This window comes from Polistes canadensis, unplaced genomic scaffold, assembly GCF_001313835.1.
Source record: "Polistes canadensis isolate GaletaPanama2010 unplaced genomic scaffold, ASM131383v1 scaffold_42, whole genome shotgun sequence".
NCBI classification, from domain to species: Eukaryota; Metazoa; Arthropoda; class Insecta; order Hymenoptera; family Vespidae; genus Polistes; species Polistes canadensis.
Window position 1 is genome coordinate 622,130 of NW_014569589.1, and position 24,824 is coordinate 646,953.

The following is a 24,824-nucleotide window of genomic DNA, read 5'->3' on the forward strand; positions in this document are numbered from 1 at the left end:
TTGCTTTTTCTCCCCGATTCCAATAATTGTTCTTTAACAATCATGAATCGTCTGGTACGATAGAAAATTTTTGTTTCTAAACAATACATTTTATCCTACAATTTTTCTTTATTTCTTTTCCTCTCAAACTTTAAAAATACGTAAAAATGCATTCGATAAATATTTTTCCTAAACGTTTAAGAATCTCGCGTGAAAAAAAATTGATTTATTTGATATTTTTTTTTTTAAATGAATGAATCTTCTATTCGATCAAAATTTTCTTAACAAATATTTATCTTCATTTTTTCTATAAAACACTCATACGCATTAAAAATTACGTTGCATACATTTGTTGTCAAATATTAACATCAATTATGATATTTAAACGTTCATTAATTTGTCCCATCGTTTACACAAATGAACGTACAAATTTTTCTAAGACTTTTTAATGGTCTATATTCTCGAGTAATTAATGCTTCGGATAAATAAAAGAAAAAAAAAAAAAAAACAACAACTTTTTCTTTTCCTACGATCCAACAAAGTTGAGTATAATTTTTTTGTTTCTGTTTTATCACGAAACGATTCGTAAAAGACATAAATCTTCTTATTTATCGTCACTTCCGACTTGAGGTTTGTTTTGGATAGCTTTTATGGATACCCTTTTAATGGTATCCTACGATGAAACTTTCCAAACGATCTTCCGCCGTTACCTCTTTACTTTGCCCCCTTTTCTTTCCCTAAAGTTATCTATATATATATATATATATATATATATATCTAGCTATATATCTAACAATAAGAGAAGATAAAACATTAAGAATGAAAATAATATAAAGGGAAACTTGTTTTCTGTTACAGTTAGGTGAAACCTTGAATCCGGAATTACGAATTATCACGAGCGTATTCAGCAAGGTACTTCATAGGGGTAAGTATCAATAATATGTTTATTATATCAAAATATTTTACTTAATTATACAATAAATTATACACAATGAAATTTTTATTTTGTTTTCCGAAAAAATAACTAATTTGAATACTTTTTAATCAAGCTAAATTATGTGCAGAAATCTATTAAATCTGAAAGAAAATTATTTAAAAATACTATTATATAAATTTCGTAATTTTAATTTTGATTTTTATTTTTGCATAAAATGATCGAACCAAGCAACAACTTTTAAATTTCTATTTTAGTTTTATCATTTGTATAATAATTATCTTACCACTAATTATTCACTCTCATCATTTTTCCCAAACGCGCTAAAAAAAAGTATAACTTCAAAAAAAGAAAAAAAGAAAAAAAAACAAAAAAGGAAGGAAAATAAATGCAATAAATATGAATTTTTTCTTTTGAAAAAAAAAAAAAAAAGAAAAAGTAATAATTATAATGTTGGAACAAAATTTCCTCAATTAGAGATCATTGGAGAGTTTGATAGCTTTTTACATAACTTGGACCAATTAATAATCGTTATCATTATCGAGGTTAAATGGCATAAAATTTAATCGGATTCGATTAAAGTCAGATTCAAAAGAGAGAAAGAGAGAGAAAAAGAGAGAGAGAGAGAGAGAGAGCGAATGTCATTGTACGCAAGTACTTTACACGGGAAATTTATTCGCTGGAGAAATTGTAAAGCGAGATGAAAAATGCACAAAAGGGAAGGTGAAGAACGCGAAAGTTCGTCTCGAAAAGACCTTTTCTTTGAATCCTGGATAGCCTTGACGAAAAAAAAAAAAAAAAAAAAGAGGAAGAAGAAGAAAAAAAAGAAAGAGAAAATAAAAAGAGCGATCGACTTTTGTACTCGGTGAGAAAGAGAAGAGCTTTCAAATTAGTGAAACACTTCGGAATCGTCGAATAAAAAAAAAAGAAAAGAAAAGAAGACAAAATAAAACAAACAAAATACAAGAAATATAACACATTGTTACAAAATACTATATCCTCATCGTAAATAATAAAATAATAATTATTATTATTATATTATTATCGAAATCTCGATTCTCTAAAGTACCCCAAAAGTATCATAAAATTCAAGAAACGTGAATAATCAATTAGAATTATCTTTAGAATGAACTTTGATCGTTTCTACGATCGTGGAAACATTTGGTATTCTATTTCTACTCCTATTTCTTCCTTATCGATCCTGTCGGCAAACACTCGGAAACAAATTACACATGTCTCCATCTATTTATAACATTTAACATTTAACGTGTGAATTAACATTTACCATGACCATATATAAGAGACTAATTTTAATCAGAATATGCTAGAACTTATATGATATCAAACAACGAATTATAGACGTATTGTACATTAACGTTATAACAATAAAATATTGAACGTTTACAAAAAAAATCAATCCAAATTAAAAGAGTAGTTTATTGACAAATTATTAAAAATAAAAATAAACACAAATATTACTTTAAATAAATAAATCCAAATTCAATTTTATATTAATATTCTACGAGAAAATATCAATGATATTATGATTTAAACATTATTATGATATAGACACTGAATAATACAACAATGTATTCGAATAGGCTTATACAATTCAGCAATCATTTTATTCTACCATAGAATAATTAAATATTATACATTAGTATCTCAAAAATAAAATTATTAAAATTACAAGAAAAATTAATGAAGAATGAATAAAAATAAATAACTAACAATGAGTTATGAGAAATAATATAAGAAAAAAAGCGTTGAACACTTAAATAAACTGACACAAATTTTTGTCCTATTAAACATCTAACGAAATACTATGAACGTAATAGGACTTTAAGGTGGTATGAAACAAAAAGGACTATGATGTATAACATAGTACGTCTATACTTACATGTCCTATGATTTTCTCGTAGAACTTTGGAATTGAAAAGCACTTGTTCCACAGAGATAGAGATAGAGAGATCAAGAAAGAGAAAGAGAGAGAGGAAGTGAAACATGTTGGTTGGTTTCCTTGCATGTAGAGAAAGCGTGCAAGGTGAAAAGTAAGCTCGCAATTAGTAGCCGGCATAACCGGAGAGTGTGCAAAGTACACTGGTGGTAGTAGGTATGCCATCGTTATAGTATTCTCTCTCTCTCTCTCTTTCTCTCTCTCTCTTTCTCTCTCTCTCTCTTTCTCTCTCTCTCTCTCATACTCTCTTATACTCTCTTTCTAGTGTTGGATAGTAGAAAGTGTAAATGAACAGCACACCGCACCGTCAGGATGAATACGCGCTTCACGCACCAAATAACACTTGGAAAAGAACTTGAGTGATGCTGGATGAGGTCTTAGGTGGGATAACTTTGGATAATAAATATAATGTTGCCTCACAAAAGAAGAAAAAAAAAATACATCTACATACATACATATATATATATTCTACTTTTTTCCATATTTAGTATACATGTATATATAAAAAGAAGGAGAGAGAGAGAGAGTCAGAGAAAAAGAAAGAACGATAGAAATAGAAATATAGAGAGAGAGAAAAAAAGAATGTGTAGCGAGAGAAAGGGAGAAAGTGAGTTAAAGAGAAAATTATTTCTATATTAAATATATTCGTACATATAAAAAAAAAAGATTGAAAGAGAGAGAAAGAGAGAGGGTAGGTGAGAGATGGTTGAAGAAAGATAGTAGCTTTCTCACTTTTCCACGATAGAATTGAGAGAGTGAAAAGTCGAGACTTGAGAGAGAAAGAGAGAGAGAGAGAGATGAAGAAGACAAGAGGTAAAGAGTAGAGAAAAAAAAAAGGAAAAAAAGTGTGGACGATAAAGAGAGAAAGAAAGTGAGTGAAAGAGTGGGAGGTGGGGGGAAGTCGAGGGTGAAAGCGAGGAGTAGGAAAATGACTCTCTTAAGGTAACGAGTCACTTCGCCACAATATATATATATATATATATATATGTATATATATATTCGTGGCAGCGCGTGCGCGACTTTATGTGCAAGGGGTGAGTCTATCTTGTCACGTGACTCGATAACACCCTCCAGTTCCTCCGATTCCTCTTTTACCGTACTTCCTTTTGTCCTTCGTTCTCGAAGCGGAGTCCGCGTGTCCACGATGCTGTTCCTTTCGATGCCTTCTCGCTTATTTCTTTCTTTCTTTCTTTCATTCAATTTTTTTTATCTTCTTTTCTTTTTTTGTTAAATCTTTTCTCAAGTCCTCTTTTTTAATTATTTTATTTCTTCGCTTCAACGCAAAGCCCCGAAAGACTTGCGAATTAAATGGAAAAGGAAGAAATTCGTTTTAATGATCGAGCTTTTTTTCTTCTTTTTCTTTTTTTTTTTTCTTGTCAAGAAAAAATGAGAGATGATTATTATTACGATGATTATGATAAAGAGGAGTTAGAAAATTGTCCAGGTTGAATTAATTGATGTTGAAACATTATACCATTTTGTTTATTCGTTTCTTCTTTTTAACTAAATTCTTGGATATTTTGATTTTTGTATACGATGTTGATTGTTAGAAGACAGTATTTTAAAGGGATGATCAGTATATTTGTGGAAAGATTCTACTAATATTTGTGCCGGTAATTATATGGGCAATGGATTATGTTTCAAAATATTAAAACAAATGAATTTATATATATTTTCTATTTTATTTATTGTATGGTAATAATATTATATTTTGATGCACAACTGATACCTGTGATTGGTTCCTTATACATCACTGACACCGTTAGCTTATGGAATCAATGATTGATGAGATTAGGTAATGTAATGTTACGATTTCTCACCCCCCTATTAATAACAACAAGGTTTATTGATGTAACACGTTTACAATGAAATTGAATCGGTAGGAGTTGCATGAAATATTTTGTTACAATTATCTGCTGATTCAGTAAGATCTCTTTCTTTGGATAACAATAGCGATACTTGCAAATTATAACTTACTTTGTCGGTTTGTACGAAATTACGCTTGCTTAATATTAATGCGACTATTTGCTGTGGTTATTATATTATTATTGTTATATGCTACGCTAATCGTTACCTTGGAGATTACTTTAATACCTTCCCAAAAGGTAACGAAGTGGATTGAGATTATTAAAATACGTAGATTAACCAATAGCTAATAAGCAACCCCCATAGTTTGTCATAGAATAGAATCGATGTTTTTTGTTTAGGATATACGTAAATAATATTGTTGAATATTTAAACGAAGATTTGAGAACTGAATACTATGTGTGTTTGTGTGTGTATATATATATATATATATATGTGTGTATAGATGATGCGACAAATGGAATACAGAAAGGTATTTACAGCAGCACATTCGTATGTTTGCGGATTAATGCGATAGAAGCTTAATTCCTGGTATAGAAATGATCGAAAAATTCGTATCAACACAGCTCGGTACATTTATTTGTTTTATTTATTACCTCTTAAGATTTTTCCGTAAATTTATGGTTTACCGATTTCCAAAAAAAAAGTTTGTATTTAGTATCGCGTATACACAATGGTTTGGCAATCGGATTACCCATTGACAATGTCCCACGTCAAAACGATCTTGATTGATTTAATACTAATGCACCATGTGTTACGGATTTCCTTTCATGTTTTGGGCTATAATAAAATTACAACAAATTTTCTATGTTGAATAATTTAAAAAAAACTCAAGAATGTTTCGTTCGTTGGAACACTATTTTAATATAAATTAAACAATCACCTTACATACTGCTATTTCTTTTACGTTTAATTATCGACACATTTAATCTTAAATATTATGTCTAATTTGTAAATGAAAACAATTTGATTTTCTCTCTTTTTATGATCTATCGATATTTCGAATAATTATAAAATAAATGGATGAGGAGATAGGATGGTTGTCGAGTATGTTTAGAAATCCACGTGTACATAAATCCAAGCGCAAGATGGTGGAACATGTATGGGTGCATTGTAATCAATACCATGTTGACACCTAGACCGGGCCACATAACTCATAAGACAATGGAAAACAGTAGGGTTATAGGAGGTTGGGGAAACGGCAGGAATCTAAGTATTCTATTGTAGTACATATATCGTCAACCTACTATTGCATCTACTGGCAAACAGATATGCTCGGAAATTATAACATAAGTTTTGGAAAAGTATGAAACATTTTGTTGACCGATATATTTACTCGTCTATGCTGATATCATTTACCATTTATATTTGTAAAATTTTGTTTTATAATTAACTAATGATATTTCATTACAAACGTGAATTAATTTTCAACGAGTTCGATCAAAGTATTGTAAATTATTACCAACAAAAAAAAAAATATATATATATATAATAAATTGCAACGTATATCGGAAAATTAGTGAAATATTTCTGATTTGTATTTCGATAAAATATTTTCATTTCTGCAATAAATTGACAGAAAGAATGTAATGTTATTTTATAAATGTAAAACTCGATCGAGGAGAACTATTTCACATCTTTTATCGTTAAATACCAAATTATTTACATTTTGTATTCTCTAATTTATTTCTAAAAAAAAAAAAAAAATACTTTTTACCATTCTCGATATTATCATGCTATAGAAAACCAAAGACTGTTGAATATTTTTATTCACCAGAAAACATTCAATTGAAATCACATAAATATCAAAATAAATTCAAATATTAGAGTTCATTTTGATGCTTCAAGTGTTTTTAGCTAATATTCATCGGATGGTCATAAGTTTCGTTAACAAATCTCACCCGACGAGACGTTAAAGTGTTAAATTTGATCGTCCAATAGCAAAACCGAGACAGACAAACAGACAGAGGAAGAAAGAGAGAGAGAGAGAGGGAGAGACCGAGAGAAGTAAAGTGAGACAAGAGGAATTTCGTCAACTCGAACTAACTTAAACTCTCATCCGTTAGTTTACGAACGTGGAGGATCTTTTCTCGCTTTGGTCTAAACTAACTTTAAACCGAGTATGCGAAATGTGTGTGTGTACCCAGTCGAATCATAACGCTAGTAGTTATTCTGAATGTGAGTATTACTCGGCACCTATTGCTTTCAAAACGGACGAACGATATTAGAATTTCTTTAGAGTATGTGTATGTGTGTATATATACAATATATATTCGACAGGATGGTCTTGCATTATCTCGATATAGTACTATCGTTGGATTCATTGACTCCAAATGAGTCCCCAATGAATTTATGAGCTTGGTTTCGATTTTCGCACGAATGAACGAACGAACGAACGAACGAACGAACGAACGAATGCATGGGATTTTGGGGGATACACAGTAACACCAGTATGTACCCACCATCAGCAACAGCAACACCAACAGCAGGAGGACTAGCAACAGCAGCAGGCGTTGTTTCTACTATGCAAAATCTCTTCGTTCTTTTATTTTAAACGTGTACACGCTCGGCAAGGTTTATCCATGCTCGTTCGAAAGTCACAATAAAATGGGAATCTATGTTCTATATATATATATATATATATATATATATATTTTTATATATATAGAAAATAGAGTATATAGGGATATGTATACGAATATCCCTAGTATTTCGAGCGTACGTTATCGTCGAATCTTTTTGTTTATCCACTTAACGCGTTTTAACGAGCAACGATTCATCCCTTCCTAGTAGTTGTCAACTATTTTTCACACGTACACATATTCACCCATCATACACACACACACAGATACACCTCCCCCCATATACACATATTTCGGTTAAATTATATTCGCAACAAACGTGTAAAAGCTACCACAAAATCTTCTTCCCTTCTATTATCTTTTGATATCAACTATAAACATAGAAACCAAGTTACAAATTATTTCAAATTCCAGGAAGCCTATTTGTCATTAATTATTACGATGAGGAATTTGGGGGAGGGGATGCGTTGGTCTCCCTCCCTCTCTCTCTCTCTCTTTCTTTTTCTCTCTCGCTTTTACTCACGTTTACTACGTAAAGAACAAGAGGAGCTGTCAAGTACAGTTGAATGCAACGTGCCATGCTTTCGAGCATTATGATTGTACCGAGCACTGACGGGATGCCTGGAATTCCGAGCTAGACAGATCGGGAGCAGTTTCTGCCCCCCCCCCCAACAACCCCCGTGCCCCCTCGCCACCACCACCCCTTCCTATCCACCTTCCTCCCCTTTATACCCTTTATTCCCACTCACACACTAATAAGCAAATTTTATACTCACGCGTCTCTATTTCTCATATATATCTGAATATCTATCTCTCATACACACACAGATACATATGAACACACTCGAATAGGTGTGTATGCGTGCATACGCGTTGACACGTACAAATACAACAAATGCACGAACATCAACGAACCATTTTTTTTTTCTTTTTTTCGATAAGTTCCGTATGAAGTACTAGCATTTCTTCTTCTATTTTTTGTTGTCGTAATCTTTTTACGTTTTTTTATTTCTTTCTTTTATTTCTTTCCTTTTTTTCTTTTTTTTTTTCTTATACGAACGCGTATATACTCGTCATGAAGATTAAATTTTGATCTATTCTGTTTCGTGAAATAAATTTACACTTGTTATATTTTGTCATTTTAATTATTATAATAAAAAAAAAAAAAAAAAACATAGATACACACGTTAAGATTTTAATTCAATATTCTAAATCTTATCGTACGAAAGCAAGAGAGGAAAAAGATTCCAAGGATACGCGAAACATTGGGAAAAAGAAAAAAAGAGAAAAAAAAAGGAAAAAAAAAAAATATATATATATATATATATCCTAATTTAGTTGTCGGTAGTTGTATCCTAAATTTTCCGCACGATCCATCTCCAGGGTCCCCTTTTCATCCGTCAAATCCGTTCCATTTGGAAAAAACTGTTATACGAGGGGGTGAAAACGTCCGTGCTTATATTTTTTTTTTCTTTTTTTTATTTAGGACAAAATACGTTCACGCATGTGTGTGCGAACGTGTGCGTGTGCGTGTGGAAAAAAGAAAACATAATAAAAGTAAAAAGCACGGATGGTACAATTTTATCAAAACGGACAAGAAGACGTTAAGTTTTTGTGTTCATTTAAGGTTAGGGAAATTTTGCATGAAGGTAAACCTAAGGGTTTTCGTAAGGGATTCTTCTCCTTTCTCGCGAAAGTACCTAAGTACTTCCAAGGAGAAAAAGAAAGAGCCTGAAAGGCGTGGCATATAATTTCTCTCTGAAGTAGGCGCGCGTGTGCTGCTTTACATACACTTGGAACCCGACAAAATAACGGCACCGTACGAAGTACAACTCTAAACGAGTTTTTTTTTTGTCCTTCTACCAACCCCCTATGCCTCCCCTTCCCTTTAACCCCTTTTTCCTCACTGAATTATACGTTCTTTCGTTTATTCGTCCCCTACATAAAAAAATAAACAAAAAAAAATAAATTATAAACAAGTATATATATATGTGAAATATTTAATTATTTGTGAGAGACTCTTTTGATTGCACGCCATGCATCGCGTGGGGGTTTATTTATATAAAGGAAAAGGGTTGATTTTAGGTTACAAAAAGAAAAAAAGAAAAAAAAAATACGTCATACTATTTATTTTGATAACACATCAAAATCGAACCGCACAAGGTATAACAAAATTTTATATTATTTATTTATTTACTTTGTTTTTTTTTTCTTTGTTTTTTTTTTTATTCGCTTTTGATTGCAGTTAGTAGAAGTGAATTAAAAAAATAAATCGAGAGATTATATTAGTTTATCGCAAATTAAAAGATATCGAAATTTATTGTATTCTCCGAGAATGGTTTTATTAATAACAACGATCGTTTCGAAACAATCGCGATGTAGATTTTTCTCTTTTATCGTCAAAAAAAAAAAAAAAATAAATACTCCGTATCTTATTTGACCGTTCAATTCCACCATCCCGAATTAAAAAAGTAATGCGACAAAACCAAAAAAAAAGAAAACAAAAATAAATATTTCTTTAAACGTCAAATATTCGTTGAAACGAAAACCCATTGTCACGTGTATTTCACGTGTTAATATATATTTTAATAAAAAATAACAAAGTGTCAATCTGAAGTAACATTTCGTTATTACTAGCTTATGATCGTACTCATGTTTTATTATAAATACCGAATATCCATTTAAAATACTGACCCTATGATAAATATTCGACCCATAAATAAATGCGTTCGTTAATAAATCCCTCCGTATTTCGATTGAAACGAAACGTTCAAAAGAAGAGAAAAAAAAAAACAGAAAAAAAGAATAAAGGAGGATATAAAAATGAAAAAAAATAAAAACGATCGATTAGTTCGAACTCGAGGTGATATTTTCAACATCCGTTAGACGATGAACGGTAAAGGACGACGATCTAAGCGAATGCCTACGTACCAACGAAATGTAGATAATAGATGAAATATTCGCATGGTATGCGTGGTATTAAACCGACACCCCAGAAATTGTATTTTATAGCTAGTACCAACCCTCTCTCTTTCTCTCTCTCTCCCCGCCCCCCCCTTAACCCCCCTAACCCAGTCTTCCCACCTTGTCCCACCACCTGCTCCTCTCATCCCCCTTACCCCATACTCTAGAAAGCCCCCGTCGTTTCCGTTTTCCCAGACCCGACTTCTCTCTTCCTCTTTCTCTTCCACCACCACCACCATCACCACCCCCGCCCCCTTTTTCCATCCCACCTTCTCCTCCTCCTCCTCCTCCTCTTTATCTACTACTTCGCTGCCAACGTACACCCACCCGTCAGCTAAACGCCGAAATTCGAACAAATATTATTTGCAAGTTTCTCATGCAAAACATTTGCGGTTGTTATTCCTCCAAAATCAAAACCATTTCTATTTTAGTTACTACTTTTGTTAATGATACTGTTTCCACAAACTTTACTGAATTTATAATATATATATATATATGTATATATATATATAAAAAAAAATATTATTCTTCGAGAGAGAGATGGGAAAACATAATGTAATTTATATATAATTATTATACTATAATTAAACGTATTCATAAATATTCACGAGAATCTCATATGTACAACATAAAATCAATATCATCCCATCTCTCTATCTATCTCTTACTCTCTCTCTCTCTCTCTCTCTCTCTCTCTCTCTCTTCTTTCCTTTCCTCTTATTCGAAACAACGCCATATATAAAGATAAATAAAACGAGAAAAAGAAACAAAAACAAAAAAACAAAGAAATTGTACCAATTGCGAGACACTCGAAGCTTTCACTAGCAAACTGCTGCACATCACATCGTTTATAAACAAAAATGCAATACGTTTTTCGCGTTTTAAAACGAAATATAGTGCACAACAGTTTAGTCGTATCTCGATAGTATTCGAGAAACGAAAGATATCCTATCGTCCTATTTTTTTGTTTTGTTTTGTGTCTTTTTTTCTTCTTTCCCTTTTTTTTTTTGCTACCCCCATTTCTTCTTCTCCTTCTAATTTTTGTTTTTCCTTTTTTCCTGTTCGTTTGTTTTGTACATCTTTGTTTCCCAAGTCACTCTTTACCTTTCTCTCCCTCCCTTCCTACCCTCCCTCCCACTCATACACACCCCTTGTCTTTTTTTCTCGGTCGGTGGTCTATCCGGTCGGTTGGAAAAATATTTTTCCGTGAGAAAAACCGCGGGTAGAATTGGACGGAGTAGATTTATCACGGTGACAAGCCATCCTCCTCGTGGATACCAAAATCGATACTCTCGGCTCTTTTATTTTTTTTGTTTTTTTGTTTTTGTTTTGTTCCCCCGTACCCCTTTTCCAATAAGACTACCCACAGCCCCTCCTCACCCTCCATTTTCGGTTTTTGCAAAACAAAGTGCATAGCGAAGTAAACAAAACAAAAAAAAAAAAAAGGTAAATATATTTATATAAATTCGAAAATAGGATGGACCAAAGCAAAATTGCCGACGCACCGTAACGCGATAATTGATTGGTCTTGATATTAAAGATCATTCTGAAAAATTATTAAATATCTCGGATTAAATTTAATTAATTAAATTTATCTAAATAATTTTCTATATATATAATCGCATTCGCGTCTCTATGATAAAATATTCATTAATTCTTTTTTATCGCAACTTTTTTCCTATCATATTTTTGATATATTTCATTAATTCAATGAATTTAATTTAATTTATATCGAATTTGAATTATTTCAACTGTCGATGAATAATACTATTATTATTTTCTTTTTTTTTTTTTTAAATTATTCTTCTCATTTGATCTTAAATTCTTTAATTTAATTTAATATTTTAATGATATATATATATATATATATACACACTTTGTTTGATATCCATATTCGCGTATTAAAAAAAAAAAAGGGAAAAGAGATTAACGGGAATGACCATTTTTTTTTTTTGAAACTCACGTAAAGACGAGCATACACGCACGCATATGCATTTCCATATTTTCTCTCTCTCTCTCTCTCTCTCTCTCTCTCTCTCTCTCTCTATCTATCTATCTCTTTCTCTTTATCCCTTTTAAAGGATAAAATGAAAGTTAAGAATTTGGAGTAGCAAGTATTCCGTTCCATTAATTATACATTCATTACTTTAGAATGAAAGCGGTGGTTTGAGGACTCACAGCAGCTTGCAGTAGCTTGCAGTAGCTTGCAATAGTAACAGCAACAACAGCAGCAACTTTCGCTTGAAACTAGCACGTTCGCGACAAAATAGTCAGAGAAATTTGTGTGAATCCTCATATCGTGTTAGAAACGTTACAACACAGGGCTGGCTAACTGTATCGTTCGTTAATTCGAACAGAAGGAAGGAAGGAAGGGAGGAAGGGAGGAAGGGAGGAAAGAATGGAAGGATGGAAGAAAACGTTTGATGTGTCTCTTTTATATTTGTTCAGAGATTTTCATTCCTAAACGAACAATATTCGGCTTGTACTATGTGCATCTATCGTACTTAACATTAAATCTTCCTACACGATATCCAACATATGTGCATATGTGTGTAATATACGCGTGTACACGTATATGTGTGTTTGTAGAATCAGAGAACGAATATAAACGTATTTAATAGGATCGTTCCCTTGACATGAAAATTGTTAATCTATTTTTATTTAAATATCGTTCATTGGCTTTTGACAATAACTTATTTTTTTTCTAAAAATTCTTATATCAAGTGAAACGCGTGCATATTGCCAATAAAATTGACTTTTCGAATAAAAAAGGGAATAAAAGAAATCTCGGGAGAATTAAAATGAAGTGGCTGAAGAAAGAAAGGAATCCAATTAGTGCTTTAAAAAAAAAAAAAAAAAATAGAAAGGCAATTCTTGCCAAAGTTTATATTGAAGAAAATTATAATCAAATATATTACTAACGTCAGAACTTTTCAACCCTTTTATACGTAATAGACACAATATATTTCCTTATTAAATAAGTAATACTTCTATTTATTTAATCTAAGAAAAAAAACAAAGTCTTGACGCGATCCTTCGCAAATTTTGTACAAAATTTCTACACCCTCTACATAATAGACTCTAAACTTTTTAACCCTTCATATGCTAGACTCAGAACTTTTCAGCCCTTCTATATATAGAAAAACTGATCTTTTTTTATAATATATATATAATACTTTAATGTATTCCCATGTATGTGCAAATGTTATTTCGTACAATGTCTTCACATGTGATTATGTTATAAATTATTATTATTAAATAAAACATATATATAATTAAATGATAATTATGCATATTCACTAAATACAAGTAAGAGATTTGTCTTTGAATTTAGTATAAGTGCAAATTTTGACAATGTTTAATTCGATAATAAAATTAAAAAAGAAAAAAAAATTATTAACTTATAGTCAAAGTTAAAAAAGAATGTTAATTATAATTCGTTACATTTTAAGCTTCCTGAATTCTTTGTCAATTTCATGTAAAACATTTCGAAATGGGCTTTCTCGCATTTCAAAGATATCAAAAACAACGACAACGACGACAACGACGACGAAGACGAAGAAAATGATGAAGAAAAATAAGAAGAAGAAAATATCGTTTGTCTCGTTTCAACTTGAGAAGGGATTCTCATTTCTGACAATAAGGAGAAACTCGAAAGTGGCGTCTGGTTCCTACGTGGAAACCAAGAAGGAAGAATCGATGGTAGAAGAAGCGAGAAGGAAGTTGCACAATTTGACATTGTTTTCTCGAGCACGGTTTGTCGGCAAGCAAGCAAGCAAGCAAGTCGTGCCGTGACTATCTTCAAGCTTTTCGTCTTTACCCCTTTTTCCCGAATGTTACCCGAACAATTTTCTTTTACCTCTCTCTCTCTCTCCCTACCAAGCAACCAACCAACCCTTACACATCCCATCCAACCACCCTTCTCTTTTGGCATCTTCTCTTCGGTTGGTTTCTATTCGTATCGATTAAACTTTCTCTTATTTCGTATTGTAATAATAAATCCATACGATTATCGAGAAAATTACATTTGCTTATTGTTTATACGAAGAAATATTTTGTTCATTTTTGATCAGGTTAGAGAAATGAATGTTTGTTTTAAAAATAAGAATTTTACGATTGTTTTAAAAGAAGAAGAAGAAAAAAAAGGGGGAAATTTAGGACCTAAACAAAATACTGTTTCTTTCAGAAAATTCAATTTCTTAATTAATTTTGATGTACCAATTTTGTTCTTACAATTTAATGTAAGAATATGTCATAAATATCACACAATTTATTTTAACGTAAAATACTACATCTTTCAATCCAAAGATACTAATCTTAACGATATAAAAAAACAAATAAGCTAATAAAAAGCTAACGAAGCTACTTTTTCAAAAAGTAAGAAAAAAAAGAAAAAAGAAGGAAAAGATATATAAAATAGTTTGTTTTATATAACACCACCTAATTGGTTCATAATTAATAATACAATTTATCAATGTCCAATACAAAAATTCGTAACACACATCATTTATTTCAATATAAAATAAATAATAAATTTCTTACGAGTCGCCAAAAGAAAAAAAAAGCTAATAAAAATCACGACAACACATTTTAGCCGATCCAAAGAAGACAGGATCACTTCGAATTATGAAACTAGTAAAAGAAATAGGGGTGTGGGCGGGTCTTAAGAAAAGGGAAAGGAAAAATGGGGGATAAAAAGGTTTGTTTTATATCACGTTACTTGGCTCATCATAATTATCACTCTTTATCTCTGTCTCTCTATTTTCCTTTTCTTTTCCTTTTCTGTTTATCTTTCTCCCTTTTTGTCATTGTTTCTTTCTTTTTTGTTTTTTTCTTTTTTTTTTTTTTTTATGTGTCTATGTCACGGCCATTCGAGCTAACAATTTTTCTAAGAGCCCCTGTTTCGCTCTTATTGTCCAACACAGACAGACGATATTCGACTATTCTCACGAAACACAACACGTGCAAGCTGAGCTTTAATGCGCGTGTTCTTTCGTCACGAAATAAGAAAGGGAAAAAAAAAGAACAAGTTTCCTTTTCGAAACAGAAATATCTCTGACACGTTTTAAAGGCAATCGTATAATATATAGTAAGTGAAGGGACGAGGAGGGGGGAGGGGTAGGAAATTAAAAGAATGGAAGATACAAAAAAAAATGACGACAATCCACCCCCCCCCCCTTTTTTCTACTACTAACTACTATTACAAGTGTGCACCTGACCTTGACTCACAATAAATCTAATCTTACGCGATTAAACAAACAAATATATAATAATTAAATGATAAAAGATAATTCACATTTTAAATGAGATATTTCTCTACTACTGTTTTTTTTTTTTCTTTTTTAAACGATAATAATTAAATCTAAAGAAAAACCACAAAGTACTCTAGCCTGTTATAATAAAAAAATAGGAAAGAGAAACGGGAACGCTGCATTTTGTTTCTTTTCTTTTCTTTTCTATTTCTTCTCTTTTTTAATTCTTTCTTTTTTCTCTTTTCGTCTTTTCATTCATTATATAATTTTTCGTCTTGTTTTCATTCTATCGTTCTAAAGTTACGACAAATATTATTTTTTTTTATTTTTGTGTGTGGCGAACGAACGGACAGGCGCGCGCGCGCGCGCGCGGGCAAACCATAAATCCTTTCGCTTGGTGTGTACATTAGCATAAAAATATTTGAGCCTTCGCTCAGTCGTCGTTCAAAAAAAATACCTCATGGAAGAAAAAATTATACGTGTAATATATATATATATATCTATGTGTAATCTCTAGAACGAGGTATATATGTACCATGCAACTCGTGTATGATACAATTAGAAAGAGTAGGAAAGAAAGAAAACAACAAAGCAGAGAGAGAGAGTGAGTGAGTGAATAAAAAAAGAAAAGAAAAACGAAAGAGATAGGAGAGATTACGACGTAGCTCTATTGTAAATCCTAACCTCTCGGCAAGAGTGGAAAGAGTTAATGTATTTCATTAATCACGAGGGAATCTCGTCGTCCCTTTTCTTCTTCTTCTTCTTCTTCATCTTCATCCACCACCACCACCACCACCACCATCACTACCACAGCAAACACCACTTTTTCAACCTTCCAATCCCCCCTATAACCCCCTTTCTATACCACCAATCTCCTATCACCTACCACCACCTCCTCCCCCTCCTCCTCCTCCACCTTTTTCTTCTTCCATCTTCTCCTCTTCCTGTTCCACTTGTTCTCTTCAGCATCTCTTCGTGTATGTACGTTTTCATCTTTCTTATTCTACGCTATCCTGTGCGCGTAGAAACGCTTGATATTTTTCCATTTTCGTTCGGTCGTTATTATTTGTCATTCTCAGCCCCCTCCCCCGCCATGCCCCCTCACCCACTCACCCCTTACACTCGGTAGACTTCATTTCTTTTCCTCCGCGCAATTCGAAAGCCGCCATCTGTCTAACCTTTTCTCTCGACCGCGAAGAAAATCAGGACGAACGATAAATAAAAATACAAATCTTGGTTTAAGAGTAGGACGTTTATATGTGTGTGTGTGTGTGTGTATGCTGCACACTATATGTACGCATGCAAATGTGCAAATACCATTTCTATATAATGTAAGAGTATGTATTTGCGTATGTGTATGTATTAAAAGAGGGAGGATGTATCGTTACACTTACACATATACCAATATATAGAATGACGCGAATTAAGGGTTGTATGCAGCGTGTACGAATGTATACGTATCCCATTTCTATATAATTTAAGAATATATGTTTGTATTAGTGTATCCGTATATATATATAAAGAAAGAAAAAGATAGAACGATGACGTGTGGTTATAAATACACAACGCGTGCATAAAAAGTATATAAGGTGACGCGAACTAAAGGTAGACTAGATGGTAGATAAAATAAAAAAAGAAGATGAAGAAGAAGAAGAAGAAGGAGAAGAAATGAAAAGAAAAAGAAGAAGAAAAAAAAAAGGAAACCGGTGGAGTCTTACCATGCGGTGTGTATAACCAGCCACTAGTATATCGTAGTAAATGGTACCATATATGGTAGCAAAAAAAAAAAGAAATAAAAGTAGAAAAATAAAGAAAGAAAGAGAAAAAAAAAAAGAAGAAGAAGGGGGTGGGAGTGGGAGTGGGAGAAAAGGTGTCGACAGGAAGAGGGATTCGCTTAGAAAAGCTTGACAGCTTCTACTTTACGCCCTCTAAGCTCGTTGAATGGCGACCTAAGAATCTTCCTTCGCGAAGCCGGCCTCGAAGGTGAAGTAGAGTGTCGAAAGGAAGAGGAAGTGGAAGAGGAAGAGGAAGAGGAAGAGGAAGTGGAAGTGGAAGTGGAAGAGAAGAAAAAAGAGAAGAAAGAGAAGGAGTTTGAGAAGGGTGAGGAGAAACGGGGGATGGTGTGAGGAGAAGAGAGTGCGCAAAAACTACGTTCACTCGGTTATGTGTTGAAGCAACGGCACCATTTACGAGTGCCATAAGACCATCCGTCCGTCCGTCCGTCCATCTTTAATGTCACCAGCTCAATACAAGAAATAGATGCTCCTCTTGTATATTCTGTGCATGCGTATGTGTGTGTATGTGGGTGGGGGTATGTGAAGTAATGATAGTTCGAGGTTGTATTTTGTATATATATATATATATACATTACTAACATAAGTCAAACGACACTGCTTACGCTTACTTCTGATGATGCCTAGGCTTTTCAGATAGACACGAAAAGAAATGGCGGATGACTGGTTGAAACGGTGGTTGGTTATGTGTATTTTCTTTTATTCAAGAATATATATATATATATACTACGGGGATTGGTATAGAGAAAAAAAAAAAAATAAAAAACATCTAGGAGGGAAGGTGGAAATGCGCTTTAGGGTAGGCTAGGATAGATTTGGGTGGATGGTTGGAGGGAGGGAGGATGACTAAGAGATGCTCTCTCTACACGAATATTTGTATACGCGTGTTCTTACGTATGTGTGTGTGTGTGTGTGTGTGTGTGTTATTTACACACAACGTAGAATTATCGATGGCAGGCAGATTCAAGCGATTCGCTAGACCAGCCTATCATCCGCGATTTCGATTCGTATAAATATCTTTCCTAGTAATACGACGTGTATTCAAATATTTCTACCAAATGGATCAACCATCGAATATGAAAAAAAAAAAAAATATATATATATATATATTTATATGTGAAAGAGTGAAGAGGAAAGACGAGCTTTCACAGATGAGAGTTTTCATCGTCGAAATATTACACAAGAGACTACTCTTTGATTTATTTTTATACTTGAGAAAAGAAAGAGAGGGAGAGAGAGAGAAAGAGAGAGAGAGAGAGAGATGGTATCCATCTTAGCGATTATCGAACAACTTTTCTTATTTCTTTTCTGTTTCTTTTTACCCATCAATTCGAATCTTGGAAAAAATTCATGTTTTTTTTTCGAGGATCAGCAAACCGCGTAGGTAAACGACATACACACGACGACGGGACGTTTTTAAAAGCAAGTTTTGAAAAAGAATGACGAAGTTTACTTAGAAAGGCTATCAAATTCTTTTTCGATAGTATAGAAGAACTCGCTCGTCTTGCGGTAAGAAAAAAAAGAATGTCAGAGGAAAAGGGTAGAATGATGAGCCATGAAAAAATTTTTCCTCCCAAACCGATAACATTTCACTTACAGATATCGTAAATCGTAGTAGAAACTTGAGAAGAAACAAAATATAGAAGTGCAATGAAAATATAATATTTTTTCCGCGAGCGTACATGGAGAAAAATATCTATTTTAGCTATAAAAAAAAAAAAAGAAAGAAAATCTTCTAAATCGAAATTTCGCGTCTTAAAATAAACCATCTTGGGGATTGGAAGAAGAAACGATGACATTTCGTGAAAACCATGAAAAAAACATTTTTCTTTGCAAACTGAAAAACATTCAATTCTATTAAGTTCTTCCGATTGTTAGATGTCGTAAATTCTCTAGGATCTATAAAAAAAAAGAAATCGTACTAGAAATGTAATATAAATAAACTTGTAAATCAAAAAGTATCTTTTAGAAAGAAAAGAAACAAAAGTTACATATATGCACAAAATTTCTTTCGTTTACGATAAACATATTGCTTCGCTTAAAACCCATCTGATTGTTTGAATAAAAATTGTTGAAAAACTTTTTAAATAATAATAATAATAATAATAATAGAAAATATTTTTTCTTAATATTTTCATGAGCATGAAAGAAATAAAAAAAATAGCGTTCATTCAACGAACAATAAACAAAATCTGCTTAATAATTATTTCACGCATTGCTCATGATGCTCATAGATCTGGCACAAAAAATCAAAGATTGCACATGATTGCCGTGTCCTTGTTGGTAAGAAAAAGAAAGAAAGAAAGAGATAAAAGGTAAAATGATCGGTTGGATGGGTTTGTGACAAGTGACGCTCTATCAGCATCCAGCACCATAACGTCTGTTTGAGAACGATCGAGAACTACCTGCTAGACGTATCCATTCGAAAAAATATCTATACACACACACACACACATATATATATATACACACATATCACGTAACAATATCTGCCCATATATCAAAAACGATCGATACGGTACTTTGTAACCGACGATTCCAACAAAACTCTTATCTCCCATTTCGAATAAAAATCTCTTCTCTAAAAAGACATAACATAATCGATAAAACTAATCCTCGATTTGACGTTCACAACATCAAATATTTTTCTAAACCAGTGATCTTCAAACTTTTTTCGGTTAACGGTTCAACCCCCTTTACGAGTATAAACAGTTTTTTTTTGGTGGAATTATTACTACGTCAAACGAAACCACCTTTTCGTTTGTTCATTATTTTGTTTACTGATTTTTATGACATTTGATATGGTAATCCAAATTTTTGATTTTTTGGGGAGGATTTTTCTCAATAGAAATTAATTCGCGGCGTCGTTTGAATAATTTTAATATTTAATTATAAAATAAAATCACATATATATACATTTTTGTTATTTTTCGTAATAGTCTTCATTATTTTCAATAATTTTTGGTCCATCTGTCTACCTTGACGAAAAAAGATGACAATTTTATTGCAATGAATTTAATATCAAGCCATTTAATATCAAAGCCATAATTTCTAACACATAATATATCTTAGATGAAATTTTTCAAATGCGACAAATGATATAAAATATGACGTCATATATTTACAAAATAATTCATAAGACCCTTGAGAGGATTGCATAGAATGCCCAGCAGTATTCCGTAGAACACATTTCAAAAATCACTGCTTTAACCAACAAAATCAAAAAAAAAAAAAGGAAAAAGAAAAATTGGTAACATCGAGTCAAATTCTGCACAAACTTTTCGCATTTACACAACGAATAAGATATTTGTTGCGTTTCGAAGTTTTATTTTTGAAAGTTACCTCACTTTCTTTCAAATTTGCAATATTATTCGTACGAACAGGATTTCAATGGAAACACCCTGTATATATATGTATATGTACATATCTATAGGATATCCCTTAGTACAAGATATAAATTTGTGTGTAAGTGTGTACGTAAGTGTAGGTTGGAAGTTGGTATATTTGTACAGCAGCAATCATTGCAGTGCACCGTGCAAGCACACCTTATTTAGCTCCCTTTCTTCCCCCGTCTACGGAATTCATCGGCGTTTTTCTTACTTTTCTTTTCTTTTCGTTTCGTTTCGTTTCGTTTCGTTTCGTAGAAACGAATACGGTGTTGAAAGTTCAAAAGCACCTTTCCACGACGAATTTTCGTGTAATTTCCAGTCGTGTCCTTCGTGAACCTTCGTCATATAAACCACCTCTCCCCCCTCCTATCACAACCCCCATACACATTCGTAAAAACGTCTATACGTGTTTTATACATACGTGAAAATGGTTAGAAATATATCTCGCGAAAAATGTTTTCAAATCGAAAGGAAAAAAGGTCTATCGTTATCAATTATGTTATATAAAAATAATAATTTTATATCCCTTCGTTACTAACGACCCATAAAAGGGTCATCGAATAACCCAACGATCCGTATAAGGGTAATACAAAAGCACACCATAACGAAAAAGAAGTTAAATAATTTTCTAGATGAAATTATTAATTTTTATATTACCATTTTGTTTTTGTTCTTTCTTTTTTTTCTTTTTTTTTTGTCAAATTATTTACCCAATAAAATAACGTTATTAAATATCAGTAGAGTTAAATAAAAAAAGATCTTTAGGAAGAAAGTTAAATTCATAAGACAAACCATTTTCGAGGTTATTCTCACGAGCCGAAAATGAAGTCGTTTGAAGGAAACGAACCGTAAGAAGAAGAAGGGGTCCCACAACGCTGACTAGATCCCTCCTCCTCCTTCTCCTCCTCCTTCTCCCTTTTTTTCCTTTTTCCTTGTCTTACCTTCTTTCCTCAATTTTTATAGCTCCCTGAGACATCGAAAGAGGGATGAAAAATCCTGTGGAGAAAAATAAAGGAAAATAATATCGATTAGTCATCCAGATACGTGATTGGCAAATGTATTTGTCACGTGCTAACGATCTGACAAGTCCTGATTATGTCTGACGATCCTTAAAACTTTTCTTCCTATCGAGAAACTCCAATCTTTTTTTTTTTTTTAATATCCTAAAATTGACAAATTTATTAGGAAAAATTGATGATAAATGTTGAAAAAGGAAAAGAATTGATTGTAATTAAATTAAATGTGATTTTGAGAAACTTTTCTCAACGCAGTTAATTTTATTAATTATTTTTTTTCTCTGTGGTCAACAGCATACGATTTTTTGAACGGGTCACCAATCCATATATTAATCGTAACCATCGTTTGTTTGACTTTTATTTAATTAATTATATGAATGTGTGGGTGTGTGATTAACGAGTAAAAAATTAAATGAAATAATTCAATTGTATATTTAATATTAATAATAAGAAGAAAATGTATATAAATTGTATTGAAACGTTAATACAATAAAATATGAAAAAATTGTTTAAACAGGTGATACGGCACAGGTGAGCTATCTATCGTTGAGAAGTCTACTTCCGGATACAAATGGTTACATGACTTACGAAGGCAGTACGACGCATCCAGGATGCTGGGAAACGGCAGTTTGGCTGATCCTTAACAAACCTATTTACATTACTGCACAAGAGGTACTTACTACTTAACCCTTATCTGAAAGTACAAGTTTATCTTATACGATATGGTCTTCTCATGCACCCATTAAATTTTGATTTCCATTAGTCCTCTTTGTTACATCAATATGTAATCTTTTGTTATTAAAAATATCTCTGCTACATAAAATATGATAATATATTTCAATTAAAATAAAACAATGAACGCGATATAAAATTGTATATAAAAAAAAAAAAAAGATGAAATTTGTAGCCGATCGGATGATAGTAAAATACAAATATTTATATTAATTTATTTTAATATGTTTCTATTCTTATTAATTTAAATAAATAAATAAATAAATATAATGGAATATATATATTTGAAGTTTAACAATGAAAATATGCGTTAATTGAATAGAATCGTGAAGTTTTAGTCGAATTACTCGTGAAAAGGCAGACTTTACTTTGTTTGCAGTTGTATGCCCTGAGGAAACTCATGCAGGGTCCCGTCAACGCCCCGAAGGCACCCCTCGGTAATAATTCCAGACCCTTGCAAGACCTTCATCACAGGACTATACGAACGAACATCAATTTCCGCAAGGTACCTACTTACCCATCTACCTTTTACCTCCATTTTCTAATATCTATGTTATATACCAACCCATCCACCTATTTTTTTTTATTACTTTCAACAATCTCGTTAGAACGAGTGAAAGAAAAAAAAATGAATATTTCAACCCTATGTATACAATCCAATTATTTTTTCGTATCCAACATAAATACGTAATTCAAATATTCTACAAATATAATTGTACTATAATAATTCATACGACACCCCCTCTTTAATCAAAACCGAAAAATAAAAAAAAATATAAAATATATATATTATAGTAATTGAAAAAAGAAAAACATCTTTTTTTTAATAAACTTCTGGGAGCACGAAGTAAGAATTAATTTTTAAAATCGATTAAATACATAATTATTGTCAATTGAAAATAATTATTATCTGTACGAGTGTGTTAATCGGAAAAATTATAATTAGAAATCATAAAAAAATACAATTTTAACGAACATATTTCGTACACTTGAAAAATTACAATGTATTTCAAAAGAATATTAAAAAAATAAAAATAAAATTAAAAATGAATTAGAATAGTAGGGATAATGGGGGGGGGGGAAGGATGAAGATTGGGTGGGGGAGTAGGTAAGGTAAGAAAGAGAAAAAGAAAAAAAAAAAAGAAATAGTCAGAGAATAGATATTCCCTGGAAGCTTTTTTGCTAAATTTCTTCAAAGAACCACTGGAAGGCAGTGGAAGTGATTGGTGTCCTATCAGCGAGGTCGCTTGGAAAACGAGAAAGAGAAAGATAAAAAGAGAAAATAAGAAAAAGATAGAAAAAGATAGAGAGAGAGAGAGAATGAAAGCCACTCCCTTTCGTAGCCAGCAACCTCCCCACACAACATTCAGCAAAATCATACGAGCAAATCTGATCTGACTCATCACTTACCTACCCTAAATTCTTTCTACTCGACCATTCCAAAAGCACCCTCCTCCCAACTCACCCTCCTCAAACCACCCTTCTCTTTCTCTCTTAGCCAAAAATGAAATCCTTTCTTGGTGAGACAGCAATGGAATTGAAGAAAGGAACACAGGACGTTGGATCAAATAAGGAAAGAAAAGGGAAATGTATGTCGCTCAAATGTTTTAAAGGATTATTTACTCATCCCTCCTATATATTCCCCTATTGCATTTCTTATTTAATTTTATTGTATGTGTTAACAACATTTTAACGAATAGCATTATAATATATGTTAATTAAATTTGATCGATGTCCTCTTGTTATTAGATTTTCAATTAATTTTCATCATAGATAAAAAGTTTTGCGATATTAAATGGGATAATTAGAAAATGATTGGAAAATTTGTTTATGCAATTGTTACGAACGTTTCTCTATTAAAATTTAATTATTGTGTGTTTATAATTATCTGCCTAATGACGATGTACATTTAATTGATATTTCTAGAAATTTAATTATACAAATAAACAAATATCCAAGGAGTAATCAAACATTATTATCGAAGTATAATGATCAGGATTTTAAACGGGAATCTAATAAAAATTAGTCGCAAATGTTTAATTAAATTTTTTTTCTATGTATCCGTCCAAAATAACTATAAATAAAGTTATCCAAATATATACAAATATTCGTATGCAAATTTCATACTAGTCATGATATTATTTTAAACACAATTTAATACACAATTGATCGTAAATATCTAATTATAGTTTTTTTTTCCTTCTACAATCATAATTCAAAGTATCCGAATAAAAATAAATAACACACTGATCTCGCAACGTGATATTAAATTTTTATAAGTGAATATAAATTTGAGAAAAATATTAAATTATTTTGTACCAAAATATATTTTTGTAAATAATATAAAATATTTAATTAAA

The 24,824-nt window shown here is 31.9% G+C and overlaps 1 protein-coding gene across 4 annotated transcripts in view; it reads left to right on the forward strand.

Annotated features, from left to right (window-relative positions):
- The window catches only part of LOC106784914 (carbonic anhydrase-related protein 10), a 226,206-nt gene that overhangs the window by 198,882 nt on the left and 2,500 nt on the right, over positions 1 to 24,824 (forward strand). For all 4 annotated transcript variants that reach the window (XM_014744923.1, XM_014744922.1, XM_014744921.1 and 1 more), the window contains 3 exons: positions 838 to 904; positions 22,250 to 22,404; positions 22,844 to 22,969. In XM_014744923.1, the coding sequence (XP_014600409.1) occupies positions 838 to 904; positions 22,250 to 22,404; positions 22,844 to 22,969 (348 nt within the window). The remainder of the gene's footprint in view (positions 1 to 837; positions 905 to 22,249; positions 22,405 to 22,843; positions 22,970 to 24,824) is intronic.